We start from the raw sequence: 18,646 nt of genomic DNA, 5'->3' as shown, positions 1-18,646 counted from the left end.
GGTGAAATGTACTCGGATTCATCATCTGCGGTTTGTTGCGTGTTGCGTAACGAGGGAACCAAATATATTGGAGTGCGCGGTGGCATAGGCAAATGGCAAGCACCTGCGTCGCCATCTTCTGGGTCTTTCCGGAGTGAATAATAAGCGCATTTGAAAAAATTTCAGCACGAAAACCTTCAGGGGCATAGTATTTCAATAGCGCAGCTAATGGGCATCGGAATTTCTCTGCGTAGCCAGCACCCGAGTCAGTTATGTGCGGTAATGCACAATAATGTGGCCCGTGTGATGTGAGCCTGTAGATAAGAACGAGCACGCTTCTTTTGCTCAGACCTTCATCCCTATCACAAGTCATGTGATCAGCGGAGCAGTAGATTGCATGTGGTGCAAGTCTTCACGGAAGTCACTGCAGCAGCGACCATCAGGCCATCATGGCGGAGATAAAGCCTCCGCAGCCATTTGGTTTCCACAACGCTGCAGAGTGGCCCTCTTGGATCGAGGACTACAGCTTCGCATCCGGTCTTTGCGAGAAAACCTAAGAAATTCAAGTAAGAACCCTTCTTTAAACAATGGGCGGACGGCAAGGGAGGTTCTTCAGTCGTTAGCTGTAAAAGACCAAGACCTGAATTCCTTCAAGGTCATAAAGTCAAAGTTTGAAACCTATTTCGTGCACACGAATAATACCGCTTGTATGAGAGCGCCCGCTTTAATCGACATCGCAAACAGCCAGGGAGAACTGTAGAAAAGTTTGCAACCGAGCTCCACAAAGCAGCACAGGTCATCGGCCCAATATTGCAACAAGATGGTCCCATCATGGTCCTTTGTAGGGCCAGCTTTGCCAATACAGTTCCAATGTTGGGCCAATTACTTGTGCTGCTTAGGAGAGCGACGCGACTTCGATAGGATGAAGGATCGTTTGATTAGGGATCTCTTTGTAGTTGGTCTTCTATACGAAGCACCGACGCAAGAGCTTCAAATGGATCCCAGGCTAACATTGCCCACCGCAGTAGCGAAAGCATGAACAAGGGAAAAAGTAAAGCAGCAGAAAGAGGACTTGAAAGAGCGTGAAGGTACGAATGCCGAAAAATGCATGGCAGCAGTAAATGAGAAGAGCAAGAAAACAGAACAGAAAAGAGAAGGGAATCCTAGTTGCGCGTCGTAGGAAGCACGCTTCTGCACAAAGCTGCACTTATTGCGCAGGTTCAACGCGCCCGTGAACTAGTTGTCCAGGGAAGTAGCAAGAATGCTTTTACTGTCAGAAGTTGGGGCACTTCGAAAAAGCTTGTTGCATTAAGAACCGAGAAAGGAAACTCGACGGGGTAACGGCAGCTGATAAAGGAGGCTAATTCCTCGGCATAGTCACACTGCGACAAAGCTAGGCGTCTGCGCACTTTGTGATGGTGCAGATAAATGGTCATGAATTGAAAATGAAAGTGTATGCTGGAGCAGAAGCCACGGTTGTGGGGGAAGCTTTCCCAGGAATACCGAATTACCTCGATAAAGCAGAAAACCTGAGAGGACCACGTGATGCAAGCATTGGCACGCGCGGAAAGTTTCAGGCCGAAATCGGATGGAAGGACAGTCGCTGCGAGCAGACAGTGTGCGCCGTGAAAAACCTGCGCATGCCTCTACTGGCTTTAATTAAGGCCCTTGTAGTCGCCAGTTTTTAAGCAGATTTCGGCGCAATACTCTACTTTTTTTCTTTTTGCAGTGGAAGCCAACATTCGCAGTCGCTCTATCCACGAGATTCAAACGAGCTCTGATCATTTCGCAAGCGGACACGAGTGATGCACGACTGCAGGCTGTAAATTTTGGATACCCAACTCCTGCCTGTCCCCGAATTTGATCACGCCCCGCCTACGGCGCCGCATTTGAAGCCAAAAAAAAAAACGTTCTGCTCTTCTCGTAAAGTCACACACGGCCACCTCTCGAGCACCGCCTCGCTATCCACGCGCTTCAATCCCAGACGGCCAATGTAAAAAGAGTTTGCACATTCGAGCGCAGGCTTTGGTAGCCCCTGCACTGCGGGCAGCTGAACACGGCCGACTGGACGTAGAGTAAGTGACTGCGCACATAGCGAGCGAGAGGGAGGTGCTGGATTCGATCCCCAGTGCCGCCGGGTACCCATGCACCGGTTTTATATGGGTACAAGACTTCCCCCGGCCTGGTGCTCGGCTCTTCTATAGTGAGGTGCTTGGGAAAAGGGTCTTAGACCAAACCGTTGCCTTGACGAATCAGAGATAAGTTCCGCCGTCTAGCAACCGTAAATCCGCCTCGTGCGGTAGAAGCCCATTTGTGGCCCTTCTTTACCGCAGCGGTGGCCTAGTGGTTAGAGCATCCGCCTCGCATGCGGGAGGTGCTGGGTTCAATCCCCAGTGCTGTCGCGCACCCACCGGTCTTTCAGTGGGTACAAGCATTGCCCCGGGCTGGTGCTCGGCTATCTTTGGGGTGAAATTCTTGGAGAAAAGGGCCACAACTGGGCATCACCGCGGCATCACATAGCGAGAGATGGTGGTCGCGACAAACTACCCAGGGCTGTATCAAGGAATCAGGTCTTTACCAAGGGAGCACACGATACCGTTGGTGGAAAATGCAAGACCATACACGCAGTGTCAACCCCGCGCAGGATCCCCATCCCGATGAAGCAAGCGGTTAAGGAGAAACTTGACAGGCTTGAGCGGGAAGGCATAATCAGAAAGGTCGAGGATCCGACATAATGGTGTGCGCCAGTTGTGCCGGCTCTGAAGCCATCCGGCGCAGTCAGGATTTGCGCCTACCTCACTCAACTAAGCAAGTTCGTAAGAAGAGAGCGCCTCCAACTACCGACAGTATAGCAGATCATGAGGAGCTTTCAGGAAGCCTCCGCGTTCTAGAAATTGAATGCAAGTTCTGGATTTCACCAAATTCAACTTGAAGAGTCGTGCCAAAACCTCACAACGTTCATAACGCCGTACGGCAGGTACTGCTGCCGGAGACCTTTTGGCATGACCTCTTAACGTTTTTCAGAGGAAGTTCAGGAAAGTTTTGGAAGGACTAGACGGCGTTGTGAACTGCATGGATTATATTCTGGTGTTCGGCGCAAATAAGGCAGAATACGACTCTCATCTGCACAAGGTGCTCGAGAGACTGCAGCGGGAAGGGGTGACGCTAAACAAAGAAAAATGCTGTTTTTCCGTACAAGAAGTGCCCTTCTGTGGCATGATTTTTGGCGCTGTGAGAGTGCGGCCGCAGCTTGAAAAAGTGCGGGTCATCAAAGTTTCCGAGGCTGCAGAACGTTTCAAACGTCCATTCTCTTCTGGCAATGAGGATCCATCTTGCTAGGTTCCTTCCAGATGCAGCATCGATGAGTGCGCCTCTGCGCAGCCTTCTGTGCGAGGAGAGTGACTCTTCTTGGGGACCGCAACAAGAACAAGCATTCTGCAAGATCAAGGAAATCAGCTCGGGAAGGTGCCTCGCCAGGTACCACCCCCTTTACGAGTCAAGTCTCAGCAGATTCTTCGTCATATGGTCTTGGTGCCGTTCCATTGCAGGTCCAACCATCTGGAGAACGACGACCGGTTGGTTTTGCCTCGAGATCGCTGACAAGAACGGAACAAAAATACTCTCAAATAGAGGAGGCATTAGTGTTGACGTGAGCAGCTGAACTTTTCGACGAATTTTTAAAAGGTATGACATTTTTGTTCGAAACAGATCACAAGCCTCTACTTCCGATGCTTGGATGTGATCCTCTGGACGCTATGCCGCCTGGCATTCAAAGATTCAGAATGTGTTTGATGAGGTACCACTTCACACTAACGCACGTTCCGGAGGAAAGCACAATTGCGACAGCAGACACCTTTTCAAGAATACGATCGAACGCTAACCATAACCTAGGCCACCTGACAGTCTGGTGTATCCGCTTTCGTCCATGGAATCGTTCGAGGCCTACCTGCTGCAGAAAGCATGCTTAATGCCATACGAGGCGAGCTACAAAAAGGCGATGAGTGCTTGTCATTGCTGTAATCCTGCCACCACGGGTGGCCAAGAAAAGAAAGGCTACCAGAAGTTTTCAGACAATTTTGGCCCGTCCGTGTTAACATTTTAGTTTCCAACGATTTGTTGCTAAAAGATGCTTCCATCACTATTCCGGAAAGCCTGCGAAATAACTGGACGAATACGCAAAGGACACAAAGGTATCTCTCCACGATTCCTCACCGACTGGCCCACTCGAAGGTACTAATCGATGCTATTTACCAAGATATCATTCGCTACAGAGAACAAGCAAAAGAATGCTTGCTGGCCGAGGCTCTGCAAAGAGATAGCGAAAGCTGTAACTTATTGCCGCGTTTCTGCGATCGAACGTCTTCAGTTCGCGGAACCAATGATTCCCTCGGAAACGACAGAGCTACCATTGCAAAAAGTTGCCGACGCTGACTTGTTTGAGATGAATCTTGTTGTCGTGGGTTATCGTTTCAGATATCCAGAGCTGGCCTTGCTGAAACAAGACCCATCATCAGAAGCGGTCATCAGCCAACTGAAGAGCAAGGCACGGAATTACAAAAACCGTAGTATCCGATAACGGGCCACAGTTTTTCTCGTTGGCTTTCAAGAAGGCTTCAAATATGTACCAGTTCAAGCACATCACTAGTCCTCGCTTCCCGCAAGCTAATAACGAAGCTGAACGCATGGTAAGAACGATAAACCTACTTTTGAAGAAAGCAGGGGACCCCTACATTTCCTTACTGAAATACGGGAACTCGCCAGGTCCCACAGATTACAGCCCAACACAACTTTTGATGAACCTTCGATTGCGGTCAAGAATACTTTGCGTTCAATGTAGGCTACAGCCTCCTGTCGTTAATTCTTCCTGGCAGAAAATAGATGAGGAGCACAGTAACAGGCAGAAAAGACACAAGCTTCATGCTGCCCGATCTTTGCCCAGACTTTGTGCTCGGAATCGGGTTTGGCTGAATTATAAGGATGCTCCCAAAACTGTCCTGCGACCATACCAAACACTGCGGTCCTGCCAGAGACGGCAGACGACGATAGTGTATGATCGGAGATTCAACGACATGAGCATGCGCAAGGAATTGATGCAGCACCTAAGAAGCCGCAAATTTCCGCGTCACCAGCCATGCTGCCAATAAAGTATGCCGATGTACAGCAGCCGTCAGATGGTGTTCAATAAGCCAGCGAAGCCACCGGACATCGTAGAGCCACCCGCTACAGTCGCATTATGCCGACGCCGAAACAACTTGGAATCAATGATTAACGATATGAACTGTGTTGCAGAGTTCCTTTGAATATACTTAGTTTGAAAAAAGGGGAAAGATGTGACGGCAGCCTGTAGATAAAAACGAGCATGCTTCTTTCACTGGCATTCAGAACTATCACAAAAGTCATGCGATCAGCGCTGCTGTATATATTGAACATCATCGCAATAAACGAGGCCAGTCCCATAACACTGCCCAACGATGCGTGCCTGACAGCCCGCGGCTATATACCCGCAGCGAGCGATGCTGTCGCCGCCTCACGGCTCCTGTCGGAAGTACTACCCATGGAGATTATAAGAGCGACAAGTGTGATGTGTAACTGTCACAGAGTCGCAGTGGCATTAGCAGTATAGCATGGAGACACCGATGCTCGTGCCTTTTACTCCAAACGACATTCCGCGCGCATCTTCCCGCCATGGCGTGGCCTCACCTTAGCGCGACTGCTTCAAAGGTGTTTAGCTGTGAGATTAATTATCGCCATTTTTAGGTGCTAACGTTGTATTCTTGTAATGTTTGCCTTCCTCCTTTCCTGAGGCTGTGACAACCTCCATGGAACCCGATCATAGCCGCGTACACGGAATAGTGCACTCCAGTTCACAATGATCTGAAAAATGGGGTTTAAATGGAGCAAATCGAACGCTTAGGAACGTGTACTTTAAAAGTATATACTGTCGCAGTGCCTCGGGCATAAATTATTAGAGCATGCTAGGTACCGTTAACGTACACTGCTCCCATAAATCGGTACGTACAGCCGCCAATAGCGCATGGGTTTTTGGAACGTGGTATTGGTATGCGGTTACGCTTGATGAAGAGCTTCATTTCTTCTGACTTAGCGTCGAAACCGCTGAATTTTATCATAATTCATTTCGAACTTGAAATTGGGAAGAACAATTCTTACTTTTTTATATCTAGACGGCGTGGGCTGCTCTCTGTCAGCGGTTCTTTTAGGGGCTGAAGTGAGTGCAGCAAGTGCTCGATAAAGGCGGCTGATGGATACGTAGTCAAGTAAAACTGTAGTTTGGGCGAGTTGGTTCATGTTGAAAGAAAAACTGGTAATGGCGCAAGAAACGGGGACACAGAAGGCACACAAAAGACAGGACAGACGCCAACTCAGACTTGAGTATCTTGCAGACGCGCCTGACGTGCCCCCAAGATGGCTGCAGAACACCGAATAATGACTGAACCTCCAAAGGAACTATTTTCTGTTTTAAGCAGTAGGAGACCACTCTAGACTGGCACGTTGAGACGGCAATCAGGTTGAGACACGTAATGGCAGGTTCGGTGCGGAAGCTTCGAAAGAGGAAAGGGCCCATTGTAGGAGAAATACGGTCAAGTAAAACTCTAGTTTGGGCGAGTTGGTTCGTGTTGAAAGAAAAACTGGTAATGGCGTGTCTCAACCTGATTGCCGTCTCAACGTGCCTGTCTCGAGTGGTCTCCTACTGCTTAAAACGGAAAATAGTTCCTTTGGAGGTTCAGTCATTATTCGGATACGTAGAATTCGATATAGTAGCACACTGATGTATGCCGTTAGTTCTCATCAGGGCTGGTGTCTTTAACCTGGTTCCGGAATCAATGTTAGAGAGTGCTGCCATTCGCCCGTCGCTGCGGCAGAGCGGCTATACTCCGTTTTATGGAACTTTTTTTTTATCTGACAACAATTTTGTTTAACCCCATAGCAATTCCTGTTCTAAGAGAGGCATGGAAAGGCTACACCAGCACATTATCAAACACTTCACGGAATTCTTGGCTTGGTTCAATTCTTGGTTCACCAGTGACAGTGTCCATAGGAAGTACATGAAAACTTTCAGAAGCTGTAGCGTGTCTAAAAATGACTCGATTTTCATGAGGCCTGTGGCAGCGTTTTCTTGGTGAATGGAGGAAATGTTGCGGACAGATATTATTTTCTAATTTTGTTTTTTTACCAATCAGAGGTAAATACCCAGAAAAATTGCACTTTTAGATATGTTGGTCTTTCATGTCATTTCGTGAAAAAACTAAGCCAAATATCAGAATTTTGTCCACAACATTTCCTCCCTTTTTCTTTCTTGATTGTAAAGCAGCAATTTTCATTCATATCGAGCTTAGTGTTAGCGTTTTACAGGTTCTGAACGTTGTGCACATATTTTCTGCGGGGATTTGAAATTCGCGCCTAATTTAACTAGCGCGAGCCGGCTACATCTGGCGTCAGAATATTTTTTCGCTACTACACTCTACTACCAATCTCTTGGTTGTTTGTGTTCCTGCGCGCAGGTTTTTACTCAGAACTTGGACGGACTTCAGCTTATTCCTTTTTTCTTGCTTGGGCTGTATTCGGAAAGGATTTCTGCTTTTCTTTTTTGCTCGAGTTCTTCGTGCGGAAAGGAAGTGGGATGCAAGGACACACCCAAAGGCGCTTCCCCTTTCCCCTCCCGGCAGCCACACAATAAGGCATTGTTAGTGCCAAAACACAGGAAGGGGGCTCCCTATTCCGGACAGTGTGGGAGAACACCATTGTTCCTTGGCCAGCGCAGGGGCGCAGTAACCCAGGTGGCGATACAAGTCAAGAATGCAGCTTCAGATATTCCCCATAGGGGGCCCTCGAGCCAATAGCGGCGCTTACATGAATCCAACACGCCTGATTGTTGAGTTATCGGGCCGAAAACCGGCACTGGGTTCATGTACCCCGCACCGAGTCGGCAGTCGACGGGTCGGGTACAGTCAACTCCGCCGCAAGGGGTAGGTGACTCAAATCGACCCTGACCCGATGTTCTTGTAAACGCTGTCGAGTCGAAAAGTAGGGTTATTGAGAGGGGAGAGGATAAATGCGAACTTGCTTTTCACGTGCGCTGTCGCGCCTGTGATAAAGCGATGGCGTGCCTGAATCTTGGAGGCTGCTACTGCTTGCTCGACGCTTGGTGTCTCTACAGTTGAACGGTCTCGAATCGCTAAAATCGAGTTCATGTAAACACGCAATAGTTGAGTTGGACTGACCATGCTCAACCCGACCCCCAAATCGACCCGACGCTATCGGGTTCATGTAAACAGGGCTAATGGCGTAGACTGATTGTCATGACGTAGCGATAAAACTCCTTTTACGGAGGCACTTGCCAATCACCTGCGATTTCACTCTATACTAGCGGACAACTATCTGTGGCAGTGCAACAGCCCACATCAAGGGGAGAAAGGACCGTCTCCTTCATCTTCCAGCTCACTTTCTGCTGCACTGCAACTGCTACGTCATGAGAACCGGTCGAAGACAACGTTCGCCTCTGGCTCCAAGCTAGTTAAACCAGATTGTGTCGGATCGGCATCGAAACATCGGTTCTCTAACGAATCTTTGGTCGCGTGTCGCTCTTTCTCCCAATTCTCCCCCCGACCAGGCATATCTCTGCCTGTATGTTGGCGTTATCAGTGCAGGTGCTGTCCACTGTACGCGGCTAAGCGTGGGTGCACCTTGTCTGCAGAAAGGAGCTCGCGGCTGGCAAAATCATCCAGTTTTGCTTCTGACCCGGTTTCGCATGTGTCAAGCGTTCCCCAACCGTCTTTATTCTCCCAATTAGATACGCCTCGGTATGCGCCACAACTAGTCGCACCTCCTGCACTACGCTTCCAAAAGTCGCATTTTTCAATCAGAAAAGCGCTCGGCATGGGCGCTATATAAATAAATATATAAAATATATAATACATAAAAGTATATAATGTATAAAACGTATAAAAACACAAAAGGGCGCATAATGAGACTTTCCCGGAAACCATAGTAGGCGTAGAATTTTCGCTTTCAAACCCGTGACGTCATGACAATTCCGGTGCGCTGCCGTTTTTGTGTACAGAAAGAGCACACGCGGTTGGCGGGGCTGCAGCGCCCATCTTTTCTTCTATTAAATTGCAATTTTTATTATTTTTAAAAATAAACCACTAATAGGAACTTTATCCAGAACAGTTAGAAGTCGCTTGTGCAGTGACGAAATTTGCGTTCAAAGTCACCACGAATAGCAACAGGACGATCTCAAAGCTTTTGCAAACCACACATCTCACCCTTTTACCCAAGTTTGATTTGTTCCGTTGTGAAATTATAAGCAGTGAAGGAGACATGAAATAAAGTATTTCAGCAGTAATTTACTTACTGATGTGACTGTCGCCCATAAATAAAGTGAAGAATTCGGCGACACCGATAGCAACAAACGTGCTCAGTGGTAATCGAAGAGGAACCATCAGGATAAGGCCCTAAAAATAACTACAACAACCCAGAATAATGTCGAAATAGTTGCGCCTGGCTGCAATCCTTCCAGATATATAACGCTGATCGCATCTCGCATTACAAAGTGACATTCCCGCGCGCCAGCGGTTTTGAACTCGAAGAAACGAGTAGCACAATTATTTCGCGGCATTAATTCTCCGAAAGAAGCATCGGCCGGATTCTTAAACGAAAAGGTCATCAACGGCAATGAAAATGCAAAATAAGCACTGGCAGTGCAAACAATGAGAGCGCAAAAAGCTTTTCACTGAGGCCGCGTCGTCGAATCGGCTTCCACACTCGTACACGGTCACAAGGCTTGTATTGCGTGTGGCTACGGAGGAATTCGCGGAATACGGAATAGCCGGCCGAAGTGCCGAAGGGGAGGTGTTCCCAATGTGTGTCAAAAGATGACTCAGACTTCTCTGTTCTGGCTTGGCGAAACCAACTCAGCTTCTAACTACAGGCTGTATACCCCAGCCTACCATTGTAAATGTATTTTCGCAGAAAATATGCCAGGTAGCTTAGGGGGGCCCAAACCGGAAAACCTAATTTTCCTTGTGGAAGCTGAGTGGTCGGTTACTGAAAAAATGTCAATTCTGTGACCGCCACCCCTTGAGACGGGTTATTCTTTTGTGCTTCCCTCTCCCAGCTTTGGCAGGATATACAAAGAAAGTTCTCGGCCCTACTTTTTGTTCGTGGAAGAACTAATACTGTCGTGTCGCGGTAAAGGAGGTGTCAAGGTGGAATTTACACAGCTGGAGGGGAAACAGAAGTTCCCTCCTTTTTGTGGTGCTTAAGTGCTGCCACCTATCGAGAGAAAAAGTTCAAACCTGAGTTGCCTCGTAGCTGGTGAGCCCTCTTAACAAAACCAGCGCAACGGGCGTCGCCTGCACCGGTGCATATCGTTTCAAAAGCAGCGTCATTGATAGCGGGAGCGTCTTGGGGCTAATATCATCATCAGTAACCCACGTTTATTTACAAACGCCAAGACTACTGTAATCGAAACCGTGTACAGCGTTCTGCTACTATTTAGGAGTTCACGCTTTCGCCAATCAACTTCAGGGGGTCTCGTTTCAATGCAGAGCTGAGAAGGCCACAGGTTGCAAATTGGATGTAGGACGTTAAAGGGACCAGAGAATTGGAAATATTGCTGGAAGATCTGTTCAACATGTACAACTAATATTTTTGAGCATTTGCACTAAGTATGGGTCTTAACGACGGAGCTGGTAATCTATTATTAGTTTTTTAAAACCGTGTTTTTTTTTTAATTTGCGGGCAGATTGATCATTCCGTAGGAACGGTTTCTGCAACTTCTAAATGGTATATGTCTCGACCGGACTTGACTACGCTGATGTCATGGGGAGCGAAATGTCACCAGGCACTGCCATTCACTACATCAAAGCCAGCTGTGACGTAACGGGCGCACTTCCGGTAGCCCCGAGAGGCGTCTGCTCGTGTTGCTGCGCGAAACTTTCGGGCGTGCGCGAGCTAGGTCAATGTATTCGCGCACATGGTTCCGATTTTCTGTAAGGGGAAGACCCATGAGCGGGAAAACGGGTGCGACAACCGGAAGTCGGCAGACTAAGCGTTAACCGATGATGTCTTCAACATTTCCCCAAGCTCTTTCCTTAAGCAAGTGGACTTCTCCCGGAACGTAGCTATGCTCACGCTGACCAAGTGTCTGAGATTCATTTTGTAATACAACTTATTTGTGTCAGAGGGGAAGCGAAACCAGCGACTTGAGGAGCAGTACCGTCTGCTGCGTCCTAATCGTGGTGCGAGCGTTGTCCGAAATGATTTCAAATCTTATAAGCGCAGCAGATGACTTAGGGCTAGGATTCATCATCATAATTCATGTTATTAGTGCAGTCAAGAACAATTCTTGCCCGCCACATTGACGAATGAAATTAAACACAAAAGCACTTTTCATGCAGCACAACTATGGAAGCAAGCCACGCTGCAAGCTATTCCTGGATAGGATGCTTCGATGAGACGAGCGGGCATCCAGGCACCCTATTCCTAGACATCAACTAGCGCCATCTGTCGCCTGCCAGCAGCGAACGCAACGTAACCCAGAGGGTATATTTTCGCTTGTAATTGCGAGAAAATTCCTGTACGCGAGTGGATGCTGTAAAATCATGCTTACAGTGATTAGTGTTGGTCTACACTTCCTACACGCTACAAAATGTAACTGTAAAATAGTTCCTGCGCTCTCAACGCATAGTACTGACGACTATATGTAGAAGATAAGTGGAATTTAACTAACATTCGAGATACCCGCGGTTAATTTGAACGTTCAACGTCTTGCGGCATGGGGCGGTAGTAGCGCCAATTCAATGTGTTTAGCCAGGCTTTCTTGAGCCCAAGAAAATCGGCCACTTTCACCAACTTTGTCTCCTGGTCCTGCGCATTGTACCTGTTTGTGGTGCACAATGAGAGCCAAAAAAGATCGAGGTGGCTGTCTTTCCACGCAGTCACTACATTGCGATTGCAGAAACATTAGCAACAGAAGCATCGTATTCGCTGCCGGTAGTCTCCAATGCATCACGTGAGCTTGGGGAAAAGCTACTGAGCGTGCAGCTAGGCTAGCTGTTTGCAGGCACTGAATTGAGACAAAAACTTTGCGATTTATTGAGTACAAACAACGTTGCAAAGGGTTCCGGGCTGGCACAATACTTGTTTAACACCTGAGCATATGCTTTACGAAAGAATAGCGACGTAATAAAATTCATTAAAATGTGCAAGCAGCTTTTTGTATTTGCAGCCGAGAAGCGCGCCAACACACCTTTCGGCAGTTGGTCGCGCACATGCAAATGACCGACCTATTTTAGAGCTTGAATATGACTACTAGATTTAGTTAGCACTTTAGCGCTTAGCTTTGATGACACAACGGTCAATTTAGCACGCACATGCAACCTCCTCTCCGGTACTGGAAGCCGTAAAATCAGTGCAATGCTTGATATAAGATTTATCCATTTTTATATGTACTCAGTTTTCAGCCTTTCGTTATCGTCTTATGAGCAGGAAACTCAAAAACCAGAGTAGTTTTAGTCATCGTCAAGATTTTCTCGTAGCCCGCTTTTGGTACGTACGTGTCCTCCGAAGCAGGCGACTGGGTGATTGCTTCTGCCGCATCTCAGGTAGGTGCTGCCATCTAGAGACAGTGGTACCTCGTAGAAACATTGGACTCGTCCTTCAAAAGCCCTTCAGCAATCAGCGGCGCTCAGTACGAATGCTTGTTCGCTTCGATAGCGACGGTTGGCGATAAAACCGGGCGTAACTTCCATTACGATATCTTTACTGAACCTCGCCCAGTAAGAAAGGGCCTGAGGCGGACCGTGTAACGGCCGTCTCTGCCCTTTGAAAAGCTGTTTTACACTGACAGTCACCTTCCCGATCACAGGTTGCAACCTCAACGCCCCCTTACCGCTTTGTCTGCCGCTGTAAATAGAGATATTAACTTGACTCTTACGCGACCGTAAACTGCCACTGCGGCAGCCGAGGTCGTTTACATTGCATTGAATAGAAATACTTTTTCATCAATACTGAATTTTTTTTCTTCGGCAATTTCTACTCCAATAATGGCACCCGTCTTTACCGCTGCTCTCTCCGCGGTCTAATTTTTATGTCATATCATACTCTAGAACGGAGTTTATTTAAGGAACTAGATAGTTTTTCGTCAACACCTAGCTCTGATCTTCCTTATTAATCTTTGCTATCCGGGCAGCTCGGAATAGCAGAAGTGTCCAACAGCACCGCGTGGTCACAGCGCACACAGTATCTAACAAGATTACAATGCGACTCCAGTAGCACACATTGAGACCAGATTGACAATGGATTGCACTGTGGATCACATGCGGCTTCATCAGGGAGAGTTAGCCCCAGGGTTGAACCGGCGTAGATAAAGAAGTTCGACAACACGGGGCGCGACACTGCGCAGTCGGCTCTCCTTGCCCTTCACTTAGCGATTGTTGCGCTCTTGACAGTGCCTCCAAGGAGAATGAAGGGAAGCTCACCGAATGGCATCGATTTTGGGCAGTCTCGGGCATTATTACGCTTGAAAACTTTTTCACTTCAGCTTCTGTCTGCTGTCCTTGTGCTTGTCGTCCATCATTTGGTAATATTCGTCGATGAATTCTCTCATGTTGCCGGGGTCAATATTCTTGCTCATTTGGTACAAGATGAACCAGTCAGCAGAGCTGATGGCTTGCACAATCTCTCGCAGCTTCTGTGAGTGCACGTTGCGGTTTCGGCTGTACATGATATGGAAGCGCACAGAACTAGACACAATGACGACCAGCCTGTAGATGAGGAAGAGGCCTGTGATGATGCTCAGGATAACGAACCAGAACCAGAGGAACACGTAGATCTTCTCGTTGATGATATTGATGGGAAGGACGCAGACAGCGTCGTGCTTCTGGATGTCGCCGGACGTACCGAACATGTGGAAGGTGCACTTCGTCATCCTCGGAAACACCTGGATCATCGGGTCGTAGCGGGCCTCCCAGTGCCACTCGGTGAACTGGAGGACTCGCCAACCGTACGTCGAGAACTCGCCGCCCAGGAACCTGTCCATGACGAAAATCTGAGCCACGACGTTGACGAAGTACAGGACCTCAGTGAACACGAACGCGAGGAAGTAGCCGCAGTGGTTCCCCCTGTTGCTCACCAGGTAGTCGACGACCATATCGCGGGCTTTGTCCAGAGTCGCCTTCTCCTGCATGGGAGTAGACAGCTGCTCCGTGAGGCTGTGGACGCGGTTACCCTCGATTGTCTTCCAGATGTAGCGAGGAATGTAGAAGAACATGGCTTGCAGCAGGAGTACGAAGCAGACCCACTGGTAGTAGCCGTGGTACACCCTGGGCTCGCCTTCTATGTGGGGGGCTATTCCGGGGTAGGCCACTTCGTCTCCAACCTTGCCTTTCCATGCTGTGGACACACTGAACGTTTTGTGTATCCAGCAGTATGTGTCAAGCAGCCTCGGGGGCACAGCATCCTTGCTGATGCAGTCGATGGGGTCTCCGACATACTGCTTGCCGGTCACTAGTAAGCTGAAAGCCACCAAGATGCCCACAGATGCTTTGTGGTGCATGCGGCACATGAGGTTGTCGGTGATAACATATTTGGTCTTGAAGTACGACTTCAGCGAACCCAACAGATCCATGGCGACCGCCTCCGAGCCCCTCCGGCGAGCAAAAGGCGAGGTGAACAAGGTGCTGATACACTGTCAACGCGTTATCAGTCCGTGTCGACGACGTAATTCTTATCCCTCAGAAAAGGTTCGGCTCTTGCACGAGAGATAGCGCTAGAAGCACAGGCTGCGTTTCCTCTCACACCCGTGCATCGAATATGGTAGGGGGCGTTGGGGTACTTTCAAATGAGATTGTATTACAAAAGAGGAATTCATAAATTTGCCGTGAAATTCTGCGTTTCGCGATGAATAACACAGACATACGAAGCGTGTAAGAAGGCAAAAAGAATACACCAAAAGAAAAGTCTCTACTTTCGAACATGTAATGAACGCTTGGAAAAAACTGCAGGTCTACCTGCTCGTTGGGGATAGCCAGCATCGTGCGCTGGCATATTCAAATGTCAGCACTGCTCAGTTCAGGTAAATGTTATTTGCTGACGTAGAAGCCGGTCTCCTATCAGCAGCGTTCTAACTTCCTGGTTTCAAAGCCGTGAGCCAGATGCGTGAAGTGCTCTGCCCCTGGCGGCCACTGTATGGAGTTAGTGCATGACGCTGCTCGCGAGAGGTATTTTAGAAGAATGCAAACTTTACAGCGGCGACAACAGTTATTTCACGGTACTTTTGTTGTCACTTGTTGCCACGACAGCTAGCGTTGCAAATAGAACGATAAGCCTATGTGGTGTCAGTGCACGTGAAAGAACCCCAGGTGGTCGAAAACTATCTGGAGCCCTCCGTGCACTACGGCGTCCCTCATAGGCTGAGTTGCTTTGGGACGTTAAACCGAATAAAACCGATACCAAACGAAAACGATAACCGCCGTTTTAGCTATCTCCTGCTCGCTGTTAGTGACCGCCTGTCACTGCTAGCGTGTTAGAGAGTGAATAAATGCTTGAATTTATTATTATTAAATGATGAAATTAATCACACGAAATAAAGGAGGAATTTGGTGCCATCAGGCACATACCTGAAACAAAGGTGGATCGACGAAGCTGCACTTTGTGGATATAATATTTGATAAGTCATTTATCATCGCAAAATCGTCCAGCAGTAACCATCGGCAACGCATAAAAAACAAAACGGAGGAAGCATGTCCAATGTTTTTGGACAAGAATTTTGAATATTGGAAAATTGTAACGTACGGTTATGGAAATATTGAAGGTATTGATCCATTCTTCTGATATGTAGCAAAAACATTCTTTTATGGTGTTTCCATCGCTCGCATCGAGGAAATAAGATTGCCAAAAGAAATCAATGGTAAACGCTTTTGATGACAGCAAGAACGTTAATATAGCAAAAATATCCAAGGCTGCCGGCGGGATATCTGCGGATATATTGAATGTTACAGTGAAATCTTACAATGTATGAAAAAATTGTGTTAATAAATTCTTCCCCGTTCACAAAAAAAGCTTTTGTCCGAATTGTTCGGTATCGAACAGCACGGCACGATTTATATACAAAGGCAGTGTTATAGACGATGGCGACATTCACCATGTGCACCGGCTCATCCTATTTCCGAAATAAAAGTTTGCTGCTCTCTCTCTCTCTCTAGAAATCTCCCGCAAACAACGAAGGTAGATGAGGTGACGGGCACTTAGCGAATGTGGCACTACCTAGCCCAAAGGACGCATTTGTTTGTTGAATATTAACACCCAGTGAAACTGTCGGATATTCAAGCCTTTCTATAGTGACTCATGAGTGCTCTGACTGATCCCTCGCACTAGCCAGCATTCGCAGGAAGCATGTATAACAATCGTAATTAGCCGCTTCAGGGGATCTGAATCATTGAAGTTTTCTGTGTAGAGGCCAGAGTGCGGAAAGTCTCAAGGGAGGGGGGGGGGGGGGGGTGGGGAGATAAAAGGCCGCTTACGGAGAAGACTGCTTTATCCATTATGCAATTTGAAATCCCTGTGCGCACGCACCTTAACCCCATATTTAATACCCCATCTTATTATCAAACTCACTACGGACCTTTCAGCTGGTATAGTTAGTGCATGTTACAGAGAGAAGCGGCGACGCAAACAAACGCAATGCGCATGTCCGTTCCACTCTCACGCGCTTGTTTGTGTCGGCGCTTCGTTTTTCTGTATCATTGTAGAACTTCTGAGCTCAAGGCGGACACGAAAACACGCGAGACATGCGTTCACATCAGCACCACATTCTTGTCTCGACACCGTTGAGTTGAGAATCACGTGGACAGACACAACGTGGAAGATCTTCTGACGGCATTGTCTGTCATACCTTTCTCCCAGCCTCTTTTTGTTTATTCTGGAGAACCAGATCAGCTACCACACCACAAAAGCAACGCCACCGAATCAGCCAGCGAGGCGCGTGAGGCGAGATGCGCGCGGCAAGCGGCCGTTCCCCAATCGGTTTCCGCTTTGTCTTTTCTTTTGCCCGCTTACGGTTGCATCGGTGCCGCGTTTCGAGCAGCAAGGGTGTGCACCTTACCGACGCTGTGCTGACTGGCGGCGTTCGAAGAAAGACGCCGGGGCAACTTTGCTTTGCTTGCGTGGTTCGTAGTGTATTGTTCAGCCGACACAGCGAGCCGAAGCACGTGGATAGGATGCTTTGATGCTGTGCTGTTTTTCTTTCCTCGTCGCCTTTGCCTGTCTCGTGCGTTTGATCACGAGGGCTGCATACGCCGCAATGCGCTTCGCCCTAACAAAGAAGCAGGCTGCGCAGCTCGAAGCAGTGTATCGCATGCGAGAGGTGCGGGGTTCGATCCCCAGTGCCGCCGGGTACCCAGTGGTGATACAATGGGTACAAGCTTCCGCTGGCCTGATGCCCGGCTTAATCAGGGTGAAATGCTTGTGAAATGGGTCTTTCACCCCACTTTGAGCCTACGAAAAATACCATGTGCCATGGCGGTCTTAACAGCTGCCCCCCCCCCCCCCCCCCCCCCCAGCGGTTGTGTGCAAAGTGTTGTGCGCTTGTGTTTTATCTTTATTTTATTTTTTCACATTGACTGTACACACGCATGGCCTGGACAACTTTATTTTGACTCTTTGTAAATAGTGTAAATATGACCACTCCCTATGTCCTTTCTTGCTGTCCCCTCACCTCTTTCATTTCTCTTCTTCATACTGCCTTCTATCCTTTATTTCCGCTGCCCCAGCTCAGGTGCCGCCGACACAGTGATGGCAGATGCCGGGGTGAGCAAAAATATTTTAACTTCCTTTTTATTATATTTTCATGATTAAACACTTACTACATGGCGGTCTTTGCCGCAGATGCCCTTGCGCCATGAAAATTCACTATCATCACCATCATCGAAGCAGTGTATGGGGCGTCCCTGCGTGTGGTTAGTGGCCTACGCCGTCAAAAAAGAGTTATATCGCTCCGCTGGCCTGCCCACTATAGAAGTGATTATCAATAGTGGTGTCCAAAGAGAAGAAGAACGGCGCACTCTGACCTGCCAAGACCAGTAGCTACGCATAGCAGACGGACATCTCATGTGAGAGGAGCTCAAGAGCATACCCTCCCTGATTCCTCTTTGGGAAGATGAGCAATTGTCATCGAGGTGAAGCCCCTAACAGGGAAGATGGTCAAGCGAAACAACCCGCATCAGCATCACACTGTCCCACGTGGTACATTATAAGAGGAAGTTTCCACCCTGTGGTAGAGTGCTTGCAGGGCCATTGCAGCGTAATTCCTATCAGACACCGGGGCTAAATTTCTAAAAATAGACGGTTTGCAGATATCGCTGAGCATGCGTGATTCACGGACATATTTCGAGGCTGAAGAGATTTACGCATGTCTTTCTGTGCAATATGATAGACTTCAAAGGGGCATACGTGTGCCGTAATATCGGGCTTCGTTATTCTTGGATGATGATTTCATTCAAATTCTTTTTCATTCCGATTCATTTTGCATTTCGTCACTGCTCCATATCATGGCTATCGCTGGAATCAGTGTGACAGACGGTAGAACGGTAATAATCGAGTCGACTAAAAACGAAAAGAATTTGTGTCATAGCGACTTTACATTTAT

The 18,646-nt window shown here is 48.0% G+C and overlaps 2 protein-coding genes across 2 annotated transcripts in view; both read right to left on the bottom strand.

Moving 5' to 3' along the window:
* Positions 1-18,646, bottom strand: part of LOC144097960 (uncharacterized) — a 91,711-nt gene that overhangs the window by 42,358 nt on the left and 30,707 nt on the right. The window lies entirely within an intron of this gene.
* LOC144099431 (innexin inx2-like) lies at positions 12,073-14,676 on the bottom strand. Its single transcript, XM_077632725.1, has one exon. It carries the CDS (start codon positions 14,627-14,629, stop codon positions 13,535-13,537), a length of 1,095 nt encoding a protein of 364 aa, XP_077488851.1. The 5' UTR covers positions 14,630-14,676; the 3' UTR covers positions 12,073-13,534.

The sequence above is a fragment of the Amblyomma americanum genome, chromosome 7 (genome assembly GCF_052857255.1).
Source record: "Amblyomma americanum isolate KBUSLIRL-KWMA chromosome 7, ASM5285725v1, whole genome shotgun sequence".
Lineage (NCBI taxonomy): Eukaryota > Metazoa > Arthropoda > Arachnida > Ixodida > Ixodidae > Amblyomma > Amblyomma americanum.
The sequence above is the reverse complement of the archived record's forward strand: the minus strand, read 5'-3'. Positions and strand labels throughout refer to the sequence as shown.